Source organism: Tursiops truncatus, chromosome 18, assembly GCF_011762595.2.
Source record: "Tursiops truncatus isolate mTurTru1 chromosome 18, mTurTru1.mat.Y, whole genome shotgun sequence".
Taxonomy (NCBI): domain Eukaryota; kingdom Metazoa; phylum Chordata; class Mammalia; order Artiodactyla; family Delphinidae; genus Tursiops; species Tursiops truncatus.
Genome location: NC_047051.1, coordinates 67,138,323 through 67,157,314, shown reverse-complemented (window position 1 = coordinate 67,157,314; position 18,992 = coordinate 67,138,323). Strand labels below are relative to the sequence as shown.

The window sequence follows — 18,992 nt, the reverse complement described above, 5'->3', positions numbered from 1 at the left end:
AAATTAAAAAAAACCACAAAACATCCTCCCAGCATTCAAGGAATGCTGTCAAGAAGAAGAAAAAGAGAAATGGATGCATCCAAGAAATATTCTGAAAATAAATTTGATAGGACTGATTGGTTTTATGTGAGAGTAAAGATAACACACGCCCTAAGTTTAAAGACAAGAGATGCTTTAATTTTCTGATTTTGACAAGTAACAAAAGGGACATTGGAAGAGGATTAGGTTTGAGGGGAGAGATCATGAGTTTGTCTTTAGACATGTTTTGTTTGAAGTGCCTTTGAGATACCTAAGTGTAGAAGGATAAACAGTCATGGCATTCAGAAAAAAAATCTGGAGATATGAATTTGAGACACATCTGCGATTAAATTCAATATGAGACCACTAAACTCTGGCTAAAAGTTTTCAAAAGCTATATCACCTGTGGCTCTTTGAAATGTGAAGTGGTTACAGCCTTTCGGAAAGCAAAATACATGCATTCTTCCACCCAGCAATCCTACTTACGAGAACTTATCTCCTAGGAATAAAATCATGTGTGCACAAGAGATCATGTATAAGAATGTATACTGCAGACTTGTTCATTAAAAGACTAGAAACATATTGTAGTATGCCTGTTGATAGTAAATTAGCTATTAAACACCATGGGACCATTAAAAAAAAAGAAATGTTGCCAGGTAGGTAAGAAATTTCTAGATCAATTGTACTAGAAACACAATCTCATGCTCTTAAGCAGACAGGAGACAGACAATGACAACACGGTTTAATTCTGGAGGACTGCTTTGATCAATTTGAGAATGCTTAACTACAAAGGTAGTAACAGAGAAGAAATTCATAAAGACCAAATCAAATTCAACAACAGAGGAGAGGGAGAAAAGCTGTATCAACTTCCTAGGAAACATGGGTTAACTCAAAGCCACACCTTCCTACTGAAGCTCCCAGGATTTCTTCAACGTATATTTGAAGTTCCAAAGGAACTTGTACCCAGGTACCCGCTCTCCCAATAGGGGCTCATTGCTACTCAATACAGAATTCTTCAGATGAAAATGTCAGTAAGTAATCTGTGCCCTGAAGTACTTTTGGTACTAACCAAAAACAATTAAATAGGAGCTGTTTACCTGTATTTTACAGGGTTAGATCACTATGGCTGCCTCTGGACTCTGATCTGAGGCTACCTGGAAGAGCATAAAGCCACATTTGCCATTTTGATCTCATTTACTAGTGCTGTCAGCAGTCCTCTATACCTGTTAATACCCCAAAAGTGAGACAAAATGTTCAATGTACAAAAACTAATAATACACTGTCATTTGAAAAACAGCAAAACACAGTGGGCAAAAGACGACCTCTGGGGCCAGTTTGCCTGGGTTCAAATCCCAGCTCTACCACTTACACTTGGTCAAATTATTTAGCATCTCAGTTTCCTCATGGGTGCTTCAGTTTCTTTATCTGCAAAATGGGGATAACAGTAACTACCTCACAGAGGTATAAGGATTAAATGAGTTAACATTTATAAAGTATGTCAAACAGTGCCTAATACATGAAGTGCTATGTATTTGTTAAATAAAGGAAACCAAATAAATTTAATGATATTCAGAACAGGGAATGCCTAAACTACACTGCTCATCCACTAAAATGTCCATCCAATATTCATGATATACAATGGAAGGCATTAGCCTTTGTACACGGTACTGAAAACACACATAAAACCCCTAAAACCGTACTGAAATAAAATGACAACTCAATGGTAACACTGTCTCAAACACAAAAAAAAGTTTAACTGTGTCTCCTTGTACAAAATATTGAAGACTATATCACTGGTCTTTCTGACTAAGAAGATAATGGGACATGATATTTAAGCTTACAGAATGCTTGAGTAATTATCACAAACTTATATAACTGTTGTGAAGGCAAAATTCCCCGTTGATAGCTTACTCTGCCAAAACAATTTTCACTAATTATAAGGGGTCAACACTGCTATGAAGATATACCAGAATCCAAGCGCTCTATTTAATGTATCTTTTTTTTTTTTTTTTTTTTTTTTGCGGTACGCGGGCCTCTCACCGTGTGGCCTCTCCCGTTGCGGAGCACAGGCTCCGGACGCGCAGGCTCAGCGGCCATGGCTCACGGGCCCAGCCGCTCCGCGGCATGTGGGATCTTCCCGGACCAGGGCACGAACCCGTGTCCCCTGCATCGGCAGGCAGACTCTCAACCACTGCGCCACCAGGGAAGCCCTATTTAATGTATCTTAATGAAGACTGAAAGTTCCTAAAAAGCTAATCCAGTTCACATCTTTAGATTTCTTTCTAGGGAGGAATGCACCTATTATACTCTACACAACTTTCTATGTTTTGAGTCTCAAAATCCACAGATCCACATTTTCATCACATAAGCCAACTCCCTTGTGCCACAATTAAGCATATTCCTTACTCTCAGTACAAAGAGATTAAGAACACAGACTCTGAAGCTAGGCTGCCTGGGTTTAAATCCTGGCTCTGACATTTACTAGCTGTGTGATCTTGGGGAAGTTTCTTCACTTCCCTGTGCCTTGGTTTTCTCATTTGTAGAATGGAGGTAATAATAATTCCTGTTGCAACTGGTTTTTGAGAAGAGTCGAGAACAGTGCCTGTCACAAAGTACTATGTAAGTATTTACTATTATGCAGCAATGTCCAGTAGAACTTCAAGCAATGAAAATACTCTATCTGCTCTGTCAAATACAGTAGCCACTAGCCACACGGGGCCATTAGTCACTTGAAACGTGGTCAGTGTGGCTGAAGATCTGAATTTAAATTTTTATTTAATTTTACATTTAAAAAGTCACAGGGGCTTCCCTGGTGGCACAGTGGTTGCAAATCCGCCTGCCGATGCAGGGGATACGGGTTCGTGCCCCGATCCGGGAAGATCCCACATGCCGCGGAGCGGCTGGGCCCATGAGCCGTGGCCGCTGAACCTGCGCGTCCGGAACCTGTGCTCCGCAACGGGAGAGGCCACAGCAGTGAGAGGCCCGCGTACCACCAAAAAAAAAAAAAAAAAAAAGTCACAGGAGGACTTCCCTGGTGGCACAGTGGTTAAGAATCCGCCTGCCAATGCAGGGGACACGGGTTCGAGCCCTGCTCCGGGAAGATCCCACTTGCCACGGAGCAACTAAGCCCGTGTGCCAAAACTACTGAGCAGCCCACGAGCCACAACTACTGAAGCCTGCAAGCCTAGAGCCTGTGGTCCGCAACAAGGGAAGCCACCGCAGTGAGAAGCCCACACACCACAGGAAGAGTAGTCCCTGCTCACCACAACCAGAGAAAGCCCACACGCAGCAACGAAGACCCAATGCAGCCAAAAATAAATAAATAAAATAAATAAATTTATTTTAAAAAAATAGTCACAGGCGTCTAATGGCTTCTATATGGGACAGCACAGTAATGGAAAAGAATAAAATGCTGCTTAGTACCCTTTATAAACCCTCTTCATATACTTAATATTTTACTCTGGTCATTGCAATCTTCCCTTTACTTGGAAAAATAACTCGAATGTTAGTCTATCCCAGAGGTTGGCAAATTTTTTTCTTAAAGGGCCAGAGAGTAAATATTTTAGGCTTTGCTGGACAAGCAGTCTCTGCCGTTGTAGAACAAAAGCAGCCACAAACATTACATAAGTGAATGAGCCCAGCTGTAGCCCAATAAAACTATTTATGGGGATTGAAATTTGATTTTCATGTAATTTTCACTCATCCCTAAATATTCTTCTTCTTCTAATTTTTTTCTAATCACTTAAAAATGTAAACACAGTTCTTAGATTGAGGACCCTACAAAACAGACAGCAAGCTTGACTGGACTCCTAGTTCATCCTTGAGCTCTGTTTACTAGGTATTTTTCAATGTTCTTTAAATTCATATCTTTGGAAACCCAAAACAGGGCAAAAGGTTCAGAGATTTGATGCCATTTAAAAAAATTTTTTAGGACACTGTTGAGGAGCATATAAATTTAGGGTAAAAGTTTCTTCCATTTCTACCCAATGGATGAGGCAAGAATTCTTGCTTAGCCTATGATGTTCTCTCTGAAGTTTCATGGTACATCTCTTAGCTATAGGATTGTAAGATTGAAGGAAAACCGTATTCTCATTTTCTGACTTCTCTCATCTCTCCTTTGAGTCTTAATCTTTCAAAACGGAAAGGTCTTAATCTTTTGAATCATCTATCTCCTTGATCATGCCAGCTGCTTTTCTCGGGACCTTGCCCTACTCTCACATCTTTCTTAAAAGGTATAGCACTGAGAATTACAGGCAGAATTCAAGGTATAGACATCAAAGCTTCATATATGTATAGAATGACATTGTTACTTTTCATTAGCCTTTTTGGCCAAAAGCATAAATTCTTCAATGACACTCTTCATCTCTTTCCAATGTTCTGTAACTGATAGTTTAAAGTTCATCACCTCAAATATATAATTGTTAACTTTTTCTTCAAATATACTTTAACTTGTCCATGACCAAATTAATTTACTACCTTTTGTTCTCTCATATAACTTTAAGAGAGCTTCTGGAAGTATATTCCCAGTGGCTTTATATTATGTTGATACAAGAGTTTAATACTACTAGCTAATTAAAACATTTCACATTCATTCTTTTTGCTAAATTTAAGATCCAAATTAGCCTCAGGGACTTCTGGAAGTCTGTCTCCATTTTTACTATTCCCCATGGTTTATTCCCTACCTCCGCTCGCCCTTAAGCTAACCCATACCACTTGAAATTCCAATTTAACCTTTTTAAAAAACAATCTTGTCAAAACTTTAGACATCAAATTCACTGGCTCCCTCTAAGTCTACTTTAAGTCTCTGAAGCAAACTCTAGAAGCCAGGAAAATTTCTCTTTTAGACACCATGCTAGTCTTCTGATTATATAATTTAGTATCATTTAAACTGATTATTACACTTATTCCATTTCAGTCTATAGCCCAAAGATCCACACACCCTCCCTCCCTATTTTCTTATTTGTACATTATTAGTTTTTATCCTTCTCACACTTGGCATTTTGTCTACTATCAACTCCCCATTAAATTTACCATATCTATCAACTTTTCCTGATCTGGTGAAGTAGCTTCAAATTCTACTCCTAGTAACAAAAATGTTAACGTCACTGAAGAAGCATGTTTCAGCCTTCCTGTGTGATTTATAAGGATGTCTACAATTATCAAGGTCTGTCCACAAAATTTTCCAAAATATTGACAGCAAAATTCAAAAACAATTCTTCTCACATTATCTTTGACCTAAAAACAAAACTAATTTTAACACACACAGCATATAAACAGAGAACACAACTTCAGTTTGGAGGGAGAACAGAGTCAGACTGCTGGGTTCATTTCAAATCCTAGGTCTATTGCTAATAAATATGTGCTTATGGGCAAGTAATTTTGAATGTGAGGAATAAATGACGTAATAATAAAACAGAAACGATATAGAAGCTGGTTTATAGTTGGCACACAATAACTATAAGTTAAATGTTTAACTATAAGCTAGATAAAGATAGCTATTATTACCTATTATTTTAGAGAAGCTGGACCTTCCTCAATCCAAATATGTATTAGTATAAGGATAACCTTGAGGGTTTCTGTGAGAGACCCTCCTTCCTCCCTCCCATTAAAGGACACTAAGGACAGTGGCTTCTGATCTACTGTTTATGCCTCTTCATTACTCCCTTCTTGGCTATCAGTCTAGGGAAGGGGAAGATAATAATTATCAAGCACAATTCTCATAGTAACCTTATAAGCTAGGGATTACTTGCTCTACTTTAAGACAAATAAGTTCAAAAACTGGACTGCTGGCTCAAAAAAGTGAGTAAACTCAACTGCTGCTACCACTTTTAATTTTTGCTGCTCTCAGTCCTCCACTTTTCTTCCTTCCAGTCTCTTCTGACACTTTTCCACACTTACTTTTACAGGAAAGTTGGTCCATCATAGATATCACCACTAAATTGTGGACCTTTTTCCGTCGCTTGGTGAACTAATCAAAACACACCTTGGATATTCAGTTCATTTTGGCTATTTCTGTAGCACTTTCATTCATTCTTCCTTTTTTAAACTGTGCGAATTTGAAAATTTAATATTTATCTCATTTAAAACATGCTAAGAATTGTAAATTTAAACTGATAAATTTAACACAGAATAGAACAATTTACAATGTATTTGTAAATATGCTACATTTACAACACTCTTTTAAATATTGACCCTTATAGTGAAAGAGGAAAATTTCAAAAATATTATAAGTATTATAAAAATAATATTACGAGATCCTCGTAATATGACAGTAGGACAAATGTTAAAAACAAGAAAGAAGAAAGGAAATGAGACTGCTAGTGAGTTTATGTGGTTTCATGAAGGGCAAAAGTATGTTACAAACATGACATTCGTCCCTAAAAAATATAAATATACACACAGATAAAACAAATAGAAGAAAACATAAACAACTGTTGGCTCTAAGGGTCTAGGTGGATATACAGTGATCATTATACTATTCTTTCAACTTTTTTGAATTTTGAAAATTGTCACAATTAAAAGTTGGAAAAAGAAAAGGCTTTAAAGATGAGAGTAGACTTTAGTCATATTATGAAGTGACAGAAGCCAAATCAAAGCAATAAGAAATAAAGACTAAAGAGTAAAGTTTAGTGTGGGAGATGTTAGAAGCAGGAAAGATGACTTCAAAAGAAGTAATAAATAGGGGGAAATAGAATTTGCAATATATGTGAAAACCCAGGAAGATTCACAACAAAAAACCCTGAAAAACCATGGGAAATTCATTCAATCAACACATTTATTCAAAGCCCATAATGTCCTGTACTAGAAACCGTGAATGCCATAATAATATAAAACCCATGAATGGCTGCCTTTCAAAGAATTTATAATCCAGATGCGGAGATAGGGCACACATTCAAGGAAGTAAAAGGGAAAAGTGGCAAAGCTATTTATGTGTTCCTAGGGTAGCTAGTGGGATTTAGTTTTCTTATTAAAATAGCAATCGCTGTAAGAGAGCAATATTTGATTAACTTTAAGGTCATTTTCCATTCTAAACATCTTCTTTATTCCCCATCCAAGAGTTAATTACGTGCATCTCCTTCTGGAGATAGCCAACTCCAAGATATCACTTACATGACTCAAAAGAGCCTTAAAGGTTACTTTCTTCACATTCCCACTTTCAACTGTCCCAAAATGAGTTATTACAAGCATGAAAAGTTGTGACATTAACCATTTTAAGAAAGGTACAGATTAATCCTAAAGCAAGACTGTAAATTCTAAAGCAAGACATAGACGAAACAAGAATGATTACAATACCACCCTAAGAAACCTTTTACGGAAATGCTTTTAATTAATTTAGAGTTCTATCATCTCCCTTCTAAATCCTTCTCCTCCCAAATGTACAATTTTATTTCTAGTCCCCAACTGCCCACTCTACTTCTGATCCCAACTTTGGTCACAACTACACGCTATTTTATTACTTCAAAGCATGCCATGCTATAGTACTGCATTTCCCCCCATTTCCTTGTTCCTTTGTTTTGATTCTGCTTTTACAACTGCCATCATGTATGTCCCAACCGACACGTACAACTGTTTTTCAAGGTAGAAAGAAATCTCAGTGAAGAAATGTGACTTTGTACAAGGATCAAAGCAAGTGACTAGTCACAAAAGTGTCTGAGATACCAAGGTACAGCCGTAGAAAAGGAAAACTATGGAAGCTTCCATTACTTTAATATTGGAGAAGCCCACAGTGGGAAAAAGTCCAAAGAAGGAAAACCTTAGCTCAGATATAATTTTAAAATCCCAATAGAAATGCTGGAACTCACAAATGGATGTTCATGAGCTTCGAGTTACCTGACCAACAATGCCCAGAAGCTGATCTCCTAGATATTAAGGTTCTTCCTCCACCTCCCATCAAAAAATAAAATTTCAACTTTAAACTGTATCAAAGAAAGGAATAAACATAAAATGTGACTGGTTAAAAACTGATGACATAGGTAAAGAGCTTTTTGTTGTAACTGCAATAACTGCAAGTCCAGGATTACAAGCAGCCCAGGATCTGCAGGACAGGGCAGGAGAAGAGGTACGGCGCTCAGCCTAGAAGATCCAGGAGTACCCCAATGTGGTGAAAAGCCTAGACTTCGGACTCAGACACTCCTGGAGTTGCATCTTAGCTTCGCTACTTATGAGGTATGTTTGCTTGAGAGGGTACTGCATCCTACCCAGCTTCAGTTTCCCCATCTAAAAACCACAGGATTGTTGGAGGATTAACTAAGATTAATATATAACTGGCACACGTAAAGTACACAAATTGTAGTTTCTATCACTGTTATTAGCAAAGGGCACTAAATAGGTATGAAAGGTGAGAGTAAGAAGAACAAAGAAAAATATATTTCACAAATTTCTTACAAAGCCTTTCATCAACACTTAGTTAATTTTCATGGCAATAGCCAATGGCTTTGTAGAGTGCGTATATTTAGGTAGCTACAATTAACTACAGTACAACATTTACTACGAGGACACTGCAATAGAAAACTGCAAGGAAGAATAGAAGTAGGGGTTTGGGGAACTGGGCTCTAAGGCTGACTGAGCTCAAACCAGTTTCTAGAACTTAGGTGTGTCTGCATGTGGAGCACCTGTCTGTGGTTTTGTTTCAGATGTTCAAGAACACACCTCTTGAAAAGGGCTTCCCTTTGTAGAGAGCAGTAGGACAGTATTTTATCTGTATCAACAACGCTTGCTTTCCTAATCCTAGCTCTCACATCCACTATAATGAACGATCACAGTTTTAAAATAGTTTTATTCGAAAATTTAATTTCTGAATGCAAACCTTCTAACTCAGTTCCATGTACTTTTTCACAGGAACAAAGAACAATCGTTGGAACGTGAATTTATCCAAAGTCATTCTTTCCAATGCCAGATTTCATACCTGAAACAATATCAGTAACCCTCACACACTGATTACTTTCCAGTAGCTAAGAATCAATGCTCTTCTTCCAGAAAAAAACTATGGGGCTTCCCTGGTGGCGCAGTGGTTGAGAGTCCGCCTGGCCACAACAGTGAGAGGCCCGCTTACCGCAAAAAACAAACAAACAAACAAAAAACTATGAAAACATGAAACTAAATATCGATAAATATATACCAATTATATTGTTAGGTACACATGTAAATTATATTTTTTCTTTAAATATTTCAAAATCTTCAAAATCTCTATGGTCAAGTTAAAACAGGTAAATAATACATTCATTCTTGTGTTTGTTCAGAGCAACATTTAGAACCGTTTTCTTAAATTTGACTAATTCCATATTTATAGGCAACTGCTCCCAAAATAATAGACACAGAATTTGTTAAAAGCTTCTAAAAGTAACTACTGATGAAGGAAATTTAAAAGTGTGATTCTGATTTTCTTTTTTATAAAAAAGTTGTTAAACTAATCCATTTAAACTTTTTTTTTTTTTAAACACCAGGGGGGTATATTTGGTCATTTTCCTTACTGGACAGGAAAGAAAATCTTACTCTTTCATCTAAGAACATGATCTGTCCATGCACACACATCATCAAACAGTAAAAAAGTGGCAAATGTTTTCTATAGTTAGTTGTTCATGTTGACAAGCCATTACATAATTGCTTGAAAGTTAAAAGTAGCAAGGGTGAACTGCTCACTAATCTTCAGTTATCAGCCATTAGAATGCCACTTAGCACACTTAAGACTCAATCTAAAGGTAACTTCACATTTAGCTATTCACTTCTGACCAAGGCTTACTCTACTTACTGCAGTCAACATATTATCCCCTGAGCTTAAGAAACGAAAATGCTAGCAGAAAGGAATACCATGGTTCAATTCTTTAATACTGTGGTTTGAAAAACTAACAAAATAAGACAAATAAGAGAATTGAAAGACAGAGAAACCTCAAAAGCAATGCAGCATTAAAAAATGTTTAGGTACCATCACATAGCTATTAACTTGATAAATAAAAACTATAAAATACTGTGAAGACACATGGAATCATTCAGCTAATGGCATTGTAAATCAAACCTACCTTTCTTCAAAGAAACCTGGTGGTATTAAATAGAGCTATAAAATTGCTTCTTGCCTTTGACCTAGTAATTTGTGAATATGCAATGAATTCCTGCTAAATACATTCTAGCAAAGTTATTTACAATATAGAAAAATCGGGACCAATCTAGATGCCCTACAAGCAAGAAACAGCTCAGCAAACCATAGTATTGTAATACTACAATGAAATACTGTATAGCCAATGAAAATGTGCACTATGTTGATATTCAAATGTACCTGTAATGACAGCAAGCTAAAGAAAAAAAGGCACAGAACACAGTCACACTGTTTATTAAGGCTAATGAAGATCATAAATCAGAAGTTAAAGGAATATGAATATGACTGTATGTTCACTGGACTACTGTTTCTATGCCAGTAAATTGAACATAAAATAATTTTGAGAGGAGAAAATGACCAAATCCTCAGGGTTCTTTTGATTGTCTCTCAATATACATGGTGAGCTAAATACAGGACATGGACTTCACAGGATATGTAAAGACTATACTCCATAAATTACACTTATGCTGAAAATAAACTTGGTTCATCTTTACACTTATGAATATTGTATAATATTGCAACAATAAATATTGTACTTTCCCTCCAGGAAGGGCAAAATATCTTTCAAGGGGAATATATAGTAAGCAAATATGATTATCTCTATCTTACAGATGGAAAAACTGATAGAAATAGTATCAATGACCTACCCAATTCATCCAACTCCTGATTCCCTAACCTAAAAGCATCTCTGGAAATAATTATTCCCATTTCACAACTCCCACTTCCAATTTTTAAAATAAGTCCTTTCAACTTTTCTGACAGTGTAGACAAGACTGTCTTCCTTAACAAATATGGAATGGATGAGAAAAAAAATATTAATACCCTGATTGAAGTAATGAAAATTTAAACTGTTTACTGTTTTTCTCCTTTGAGAAGCAAAGAGAAGAAATATTAAAGTGTACTTCAAATTCCCTACACCAGTTAGTCAAATTCTAGGGGAAAACTGCTAAAAGTGCCTCTTTCTACTGGTCTAAGATCTGTTTCCACTGACCAAGATGTGAAAGCAGCTGGCAACAAAGATGAAATCCAAACACTTCAGAAAAATGATCTGTCTTGCCTGTTTCATCCCTATACTTGTAAAAACTAAAAATCCAAAAGGACTCCCTGAAATTAATCAAAAGTTAACTAAAAGGAACTACCTAAAGAAGGACCTGTTGAGGAAACAAAATTATCTAACTAGCAGACCACCTGTAAATTTCACTCATACTCATGTCTGAAGTCCATCTCAAATGTCACTTCCTCTCTGTAGCTTTCCCTGAAGACTCCAATCCGCAGATGTTTCCTCATTTGTGTTTTAGTGCACTTTGGACAGCCATCTATTATAACATATCAGATTTTGATAATCTGTCATAAGCTTATGATCTTTGAGGTTCCTAGGAGACAGGAATATCTTTTTTGTGTCTAAGGCACTAGTTAGACAATATACGATTGCTGTTAAATTTAAATTTAAAGACCAAATACTAAGCTTTAAAGGCTGATTACTAAAATATTTAATGGAAAAACCTGTGTGCTTGTGAGACTAGCTCTCTCTTCCACTTGGAAGCACTATTTTCTTTCAGTCAGAACTCTCAAAGAGCGAAAATTTCTTGCACTGCAACGTATGAGTTACAGTATTCAAGCACTAACTGTTGATGTGAGTACACCTGAAAGATCCTTAGACATTTTTAGAAATCCAAGTTTTTAAACAGAAACTGTAAAATGCCATGAAAAGTTTAATAGCTTCTTTAGTGCCCTAAAATAAGCTCAAAATTCACAACTATTGTAAAGCTAGCAGTAATAAAATAAACACCAGCTTAAAAAAACCAAGCTTAGTAAATAAACCTACTTATAGATTGTAAAAGTTTGCTGAACGATTATCCTAACTGTTAAAAGTATTAACGGTTTCAAAGAGTTTCTTGCACCCCAAAGGGTAAGTTTTAGCAACCTAAAATAACTGTGTATGTATACTTTCCTGCCCTCTACCTAATAACCTAAAAGCAGGTTACTCTACCTACGTCTCTTTTACTAGTGGTTAAACTGAAAACCTTGAGTTTAAGGTGGTAAGAGATCAAAGTTTCCAAGATCTGCCCTAGGAAGAAAACGCCGGTTTCTCCTGTTGTCTGCTCCTTTTAAGTGTTTAAAACAATCTCGGAGAAACTAGTGGGATCTTACATATTTTTTGCATATTAAATTTCTTTTTTTACACTTAAATGGTAGACATTAACTGTCTCAACCATCACAGCAACTCCTTATTAATGCAGTTTACGCGGTTCTGGGTGTTAAATCCCACAAACAAGGAAGCGACTGCTAACCGTGAGGTAAAAACACCCAAGTCCTAGAAAGAACAAGTCCTCATAACCAATCAGGGTTCCAGAAAAGTAGAAAACGAGAAGCAATGAAATTACAAGTTACTGGAAGACCTGGCCGTCCCCTTCCGTGGAGGCGGGACACGGGGCTGTGAGCGGACACTCGCCCGTGGAACGCTCGCTGACCTGCACGCCTCCAACGCCAAGCGAGCGCCATACACACACAGTCCCTGTTCCGGGAAAACTGAACCCACCTGCTCGTGCTACCTGGCCCGCCGAATTCGCCAGAATCTACGCCGGTACGGAGGCCGTTCCAGAGCCTGCGCCCCACAGCGCGGCCAACCCCACGCGCTTCTGGGGACACCCGACCGCACCCACTGCTACGCCCCCTTCCCCTGAGACGCCGGCTGCCCCCCCCCGGCAGAGGGAGGCTTCCTCCTCCGACTGTGCACCGGGGGGTCCGCCAGGCCGCACCCACCTTGCACTCGTCGCTCTTTTTTTCTTCCTCGCAGAAGTTGACTGGCGCCAGGCCGGGCAAGTAGAAGGCTGCGCTCCGACGCGGGCCCGGGGCCGCCCCCAGCAGGAGCAGCGACAGCAGCAACTGCCACCGAGGTGGAGACGACGCCGGCAGCCTCGCGCTCATAACGGCTGTTTCGGGGGAACGGCAGCAGAGCCGCGGGGTGTGAAGAGGGAAGGAGGGACGGGAAGGCTCGGCGACGACTACCAGTCCGCCGGAGCTGAGGCAGGCCGGCCCCGCCACGGATAGTTCCGGTTGCGCTAGGAGACACCGCGGGTTCCGCAACAGACACCGAAGCGGACCTCGACGGAGCATGCGCAGCGCCGCCTGCACATGCTCAGTGAGAGCGGCTGCAAGCGCCCTGAGGAGTTTCCGGGAGGGAGAGTGGAGGAAATCCACTTGCCAGGTTTTCAGCTGGTCGGCTGGGGTGTTTGCCGCGGGAGAGGGTCCAGCCCTCCCGTTCCTGTTCCAAATTCCGATCTAGAGCCCCCTTGGGGCGTCGTGGAGCGTCTCACTTGCCCAGCGCCCCGTGCTTGCTGCCTTGCCCCGGTTTTCCCCGGTTTCCTCACTACAGTGCCCAAGGCACACCAGCCCCTATTACAGAGGTGGTGCTCCAAAAAGTACTTGCTGATGAACGCTGAGTTGGTGGAGGGAAGAAGTTTGGGAGACGGTTGAGTGCAGGATAAGGAAACCAATGGGGAGGAACTAGTCACAAATCTTCAAATAGACAGCTACTCAGAGGTGTGTGCACGGACAGGTTCCCAGCATTGGATGCGGTGGCTCATTCTTGCGTGGGACAGTGATTGTTTGCATAGACTAAACAAGATCTCTTTAAAGAGGTGAGTGGAAATGAGGTGAGGGGAAAAATGGGAGTAGACAAATAGGAGAAGGGAGTATTGACATTTCTTTGCAAAGGAAGACAGGAGCACACCTGAGAGCCCAGTGAGAAATGTAGTTCCAGCAAAATAGAAATCTGGTATGATCATCCCTGGGCAAGTTTCTGTCACTTTTCCTATTGAAGTGATGCGATGTCCGTTTGTATATGCACAGACGTACTTGTGTGTGTTTGTGTGGTGCGTTTTGAGTATTTTTCAAGGAGAAACTTGCTTTTCGTGACAAAGGAAAACACACAACATAAAAGATGTGAGTTAAATTTTATTCAGGGACTTTACTGAGGACCATAGCACAGGAGACCACCTCTCAGATAGCTCTGAGGAACTGTTCTGAAGAGGTAAGGGAGGAGCCAGGATATATAGGAGTTTTTTGGCTGGAAAAAAACAGGTAGGCCAACATCAAAAGGTTACTGCTAAACACAGAGAACAGACATCTCAAGTTAAAGGTTTTAGTGCTTTTGTATGTATGAGAAGATGCAAGAATCTGAGTTCACTGAAATTATTCCTTAGATATGCATCTTTATCCAGGGCCACTATATAAAGCACAGAACATTCCTGTTTTTTCCTCCATCCTGAATTCCCCTCAGGGTGCACTGTTGATGCACGACTGCAGTAGCGAATAGCTTGATCCTTGTAGAACTGGACTGGTGGGCAACAGTCTTTATAAAGTCAATTCCTCTGAGCTTTAGAGTTCAATCGAATCTGCAGAGAGGACACCAACTTAGAGTACATAAGCAAGGAATCATAACCCAGAACTACCTCCCGCTCAGAATTCAAGAATTGGCAAGTCAGGACTTCCTTGGTGGTGCAGTAGTTAAGAATCTGCTTGCCAGTGCAGGGGACACGGGGTTCGATCCCCGGTCCGGGAAGATCCCACATGCCGCAGAGCAACTAAGCCGGAGCACCACAACTACTGAGCCTGTGCTCTAGAGACCGCGAGCCATAACTACTGAAGCCCGCTAGCCTAGAGCCTGTGCTCGGCCACAAGAGAAGCCACCACAATGAGAAGCCTGCGCGCCGCAACGAAGACTAGCCCCCGCTCGCCACAACTAGAGAAAGCCCGCGTGCAGCAACGAAGACCCAATGCAGCCAAGAATAAATAAATTTAATAAATAAATAAAACTAAACTTTCATAAAGTTATTTTAAAAAAAAGAATTGGCAAGTTTGCTAAGTGGACAATTCAGAAAAATGTGGAGACCCGTGCAATCCTATCTAAATTCTTGTGGGGATGTGCACATTTTTACCCCTGGAAAGTTTATAACATTTATTAAGTTTTCAAAGGAATCTATGACCCTGCAAAAAAAAGGCTAAGACCCACTGTTCTATACTGTGGCGTAACCAGAACAATGAAGGAATTCCTCCTTGCAAAGGTAGTTTGCACTATGAACTCCAGCTTTGGAACACTACTATCTAGTTATGTGGGTCTTGAGCAAGTTAATACACCAAGTCCCAGATAATAGGGGAGAACTGGGAAGTAGAGAGAAAAGGATGTCCATCTTCTTTAGTTTGTTGTGAAGTTTAAGGTGTGTGTGGGGGGGGGATGTACATTAAGTGCTGGGCAGAGGAAAGGCAGCCATTTTTATAACCCAAACGGGGGTGAGGGTGGGTAGGCAGGTGAGGGGGGCCTGAGCAGTGGGATCGTGTCTAGGTCACTTCTCCCTCGAGCAAATCAACTAGCATATTTGTTGAACTTACTTGGGCCAGGGAAAAGAATTTATAATATGCCTATACTCGAAGTCATAGAGATTTCCAACATAATAAGAGGAAGCAATGGTCTCTCCATTTAGAAAGGAAAGGGGCAAGACAACATTTTTTGTTCGCTATCTTCTAGTTACCTGGTGCCACTAAATACTTATCTTCACTATCTCACCGCTCCCATCCCAACCTTTTCCTCCTCCAGTGTTCCACAAAGCAGAAAATGGGCACCGCTGCCCACCTGCTTCTCAGGCCAAAAACCTGGGAGGTAACCTAAATTTCTCTTTCCCTCACTCCCCACATACAGTCCTTCAACAAGTTGTGCTCGCTGGGCCGCTAAACTAGACTAAATCCTTTCAATACTTTCCATGTCCACAACTACCCCCTAGTCCAAGCCAAAATCTTAGTTCTCTTGCACTAGTACTTTCTGCTATAGCCTCTCAGGTTCCACTCTTGACAACAGCGATCTCATAAAATCTTTAAATCCCTCAATTCCACTCTTCTGCTTAACCCTGGCACCCCACAGTACTTATCACTACCTGGATTTAACGTGGTTATTTGTTTACTGTCTCACTCCCTGTTTACACGTAAACCCCCATGGGAGTAAGGACCTCGTCTCTATAACCCCAAGCCTAGAGCAGCGTCTAGCACATAAAGGAAGGGCAAGTAACCGCAAAGCACTACAGGACTGGTACTGGCCGGACCCCATAAATTCTAGATCTGAATTTAGAATCGCGGACTTCACCGCCGAAGTAAACCTGAGGTTTTCCACACACGTTTAACCGCCTCTATTCACAGAGGAAAGAAGGGGGACTGACTGCCTGCAGTCAAACGGCCACTCATTGAGACCAAGCCCGCTGCAGTGGGGATGTCTAAGGGCGGGTGGTCCCTAAGCTTCTTCCTTCCAAACCAAGCCGCCGCCCCTATCGGCCGAGCTCAGCATCAGCAAAAACCCGGAGAAGTGGAGTCTTCCTCAATAAAAATGGTCACCGGACTCCAACCGCAATCCGGTCCGCCCATTGCGCGAATCACGCGTGCGCACGGCCAACCAGCCGCACCTCGCCAGCTCCTACCCCGGCGACCTCTTCCCCGCTTCCGCCTCCAGAGTTCAGACACGTCATCCCGCAAGGCCGGGCCTAGTGGGAGGGGCCTCAGGGCGGGGCTCGGCCTCGGGGCGGAGCGAACTCTTTACTTCCGGATCCGGCCTGGCCCCGCGTTCGCTCGGTTACCTGGCGTCGCTGTCTGCCAGGTATCCCGGGACTGGCGTGGGAAAATCGCTGCGCTCCTCAGCCAGGCGGCAAAATGGAATCCCTTCCCTGTGGGCGCTTTTACCCTGGGTGCTGCCACGCAGAAAGGCTGAGTGGGGATTCTAGTTCCAAACTAGGAAGAAATGAAGTTTTGCTTCCATCCTGCCCTTGAGTGTGACGCTCCCTTTCTCCCAGTAACGGGTTCGTGCCCCGGTCCGGGAAGATCCCACATGCCGCGGAGCAGCTGGGAGCCATGGCCGCTGAGCCTGCGAGTCCGGAGCCTGTGCTCCGCAACGGGAGAGGCCACAACAGTGAGAGGCCCGCGTACCGCAAAAAAAAAAAAAAAAAAAAAAGTGAATAAGATTTTACAGAAACCATAGCAATATGAGAAGGGCCATGTAATTCTTTTATACCGTGTTGGATTTGGAAATTGGCATTAAAGAAGTTCAGCGTATTTAGACAGTATTAACCAATGAAAGCAATATATCTAATATGTGAAACAACCTGAGTGAACATTTTTATACACGTATTAATGGAAATATGTTGAATATATATTATAGATATACATATAAATGAAGAGAACAGGAGACAATATGACAATGTCTTTTACTACAGGTCAAATCCTATTAAAATGAACTTTGGCAAGGATTACAATTTTTTTATTTCATCGGAATGTTTTAAATATGCTAGAAATAAATGAGATTTGAATGTCATTTGTGAATTGTGTTTGAGAGAAATAAATACATCATTCTGTTCATTTTGCTTTGGACTCCTGACTAATGATTGATTTGAAACTTCTGAGTATCACTAGGTATATAGTTCCCTAAAATAAAATGTTGGACAAAGTTTTCAGAAAAAAATGTCCAGAAAGGGAAATGAAGAGAAAGCGTGCAGGAAATAGGACATGATTGCCCAACAAACCATATGAGGCCTGTCACCATGATTACTCTTAAGTAGCTGCTGAATGATCCAAAATATACAAGTTCCCCCACAAGAAAAATATTTGAGTAACTTGGGGTTAGAATGTTTACTGAAAATAAAATGTGGACTGAGGGAGTTGGGGAGTGTGGATTGAAGGGTAACTGTATAAAAACAATTCAATGGAGTCACAGTGTGGTCATGTTTCCTTGAGCACTAACTTTAGAACATAATACCCATGTGGGATGAACCTCACTATTGAATCTTGTTGAACCACCACAACTACCAATAACCACTTGTTTAAACATTTTAGAAGACTGATACAAAACAGAAAAAGCCTGTAGGCAGACAGGAACACTTTAACATCCTCCCCTTTTTCCTCCCCATACCTACTGACACAAGAGGGAAATGGTTTTAATGACCAGCCATCCGCCCAGGGACTTTTCTCCTATTCCTGAGAGGTTCTTAATGTCATGGAGCATAAGAATTACCATATAAGGTAGAAGGCAATTCTCCATGCATTCTGAACTTTGAAAGCTACTTAAAGGACTTTTAAAGGCAGTTTCAGCCTTATACAATTTTTGCCAATTGTGCTGACTTTAGAATCCAACATGCAATTCAGCCATGTTCCATGCAGTTTTGACTCTTAGCTAGGGTTGCAGGTAAGATACAGGGTGCCCAGTTACCTTTACACTTCAGATAGTTTTTAGTATAAGTACATATGTCCCATGTCTATCTGGAGCATATTTATTTAAAAACTATTTGTTGTTTGTTTTTATTTGCCAAATCCAGTGACCTTAACACTGATGGATCTTTGATTTACAAGGATTTGAACAAGGACTCAAAAGGGGCCTGCACAATTAAGGTACATTGAAATAAAACCAGGGGAAAACATTTGCAATAAAATATAGTTATTATAGAATAATAAGAAAAAGATGAACTACCCCTATATAAAAGTATACATGAAGAGACACTTCACACACAAAGATATACAAACAGCAAAAAGCATTTAAATAAATATTCAGCATTATTTGTAATGAAAGAATAACATATTAGAAAAAAGACATACTTTCTTTTTAAGCTACCAAGGAAGCAAAGTTAAAAAGCAATGATAGTGCCCCATGTGATTTCATATCTGATCATGAGACTTAAATATCCTTTTTGGAGGACAGTTTGCATTGTGTATTTTTTTAAAGCCTTTAAAATGTATATAATATGAAAGAACAATTCTGCTTCTCAGGATCTGTCCTAGAGAAATACTTAGAATGTGAAAAGATTTAGCTCTAAGTATGTTCACCAGTGTAATGTTTTTAAAAGTAAAAAATTTA

The 18,992-nt window shown here is 40.1% G+C and overlaps 1 protein-coding gene across 2 annotated transcripts in view; it reads right to left on the bottom strand.

The window, feature by feature from the left end:
- The window catches only part of TM9SF2 (transmembrane 9 superfamily member 2), a 57,665-nt gene extending 44,450 nt beyond the window's left edge, over positions 1 to 13,215 (bottom strand). Inside the window, exon 1 of one of the 2 annotated variants that reach the window (XM_073795377.1) lies at positions 12,872 to 13,215. In XM_073795377.1, coding sequence (XP_073651478.1) covers positions 12,872 to 13,036 — 165 coding nt within the window. In that variant the 5' untranslated portion in view covers positions 13,037 to 13,215. The remainder of the gene's footprint in view (positions 1 to 12,871) is intronic. The other variant, XM_019920922.3, reaches the window with a different exon arrangement.
- Between the last annotated feature and the right edge of the window lie 5,777 nt (positions 13,216 to 18,992).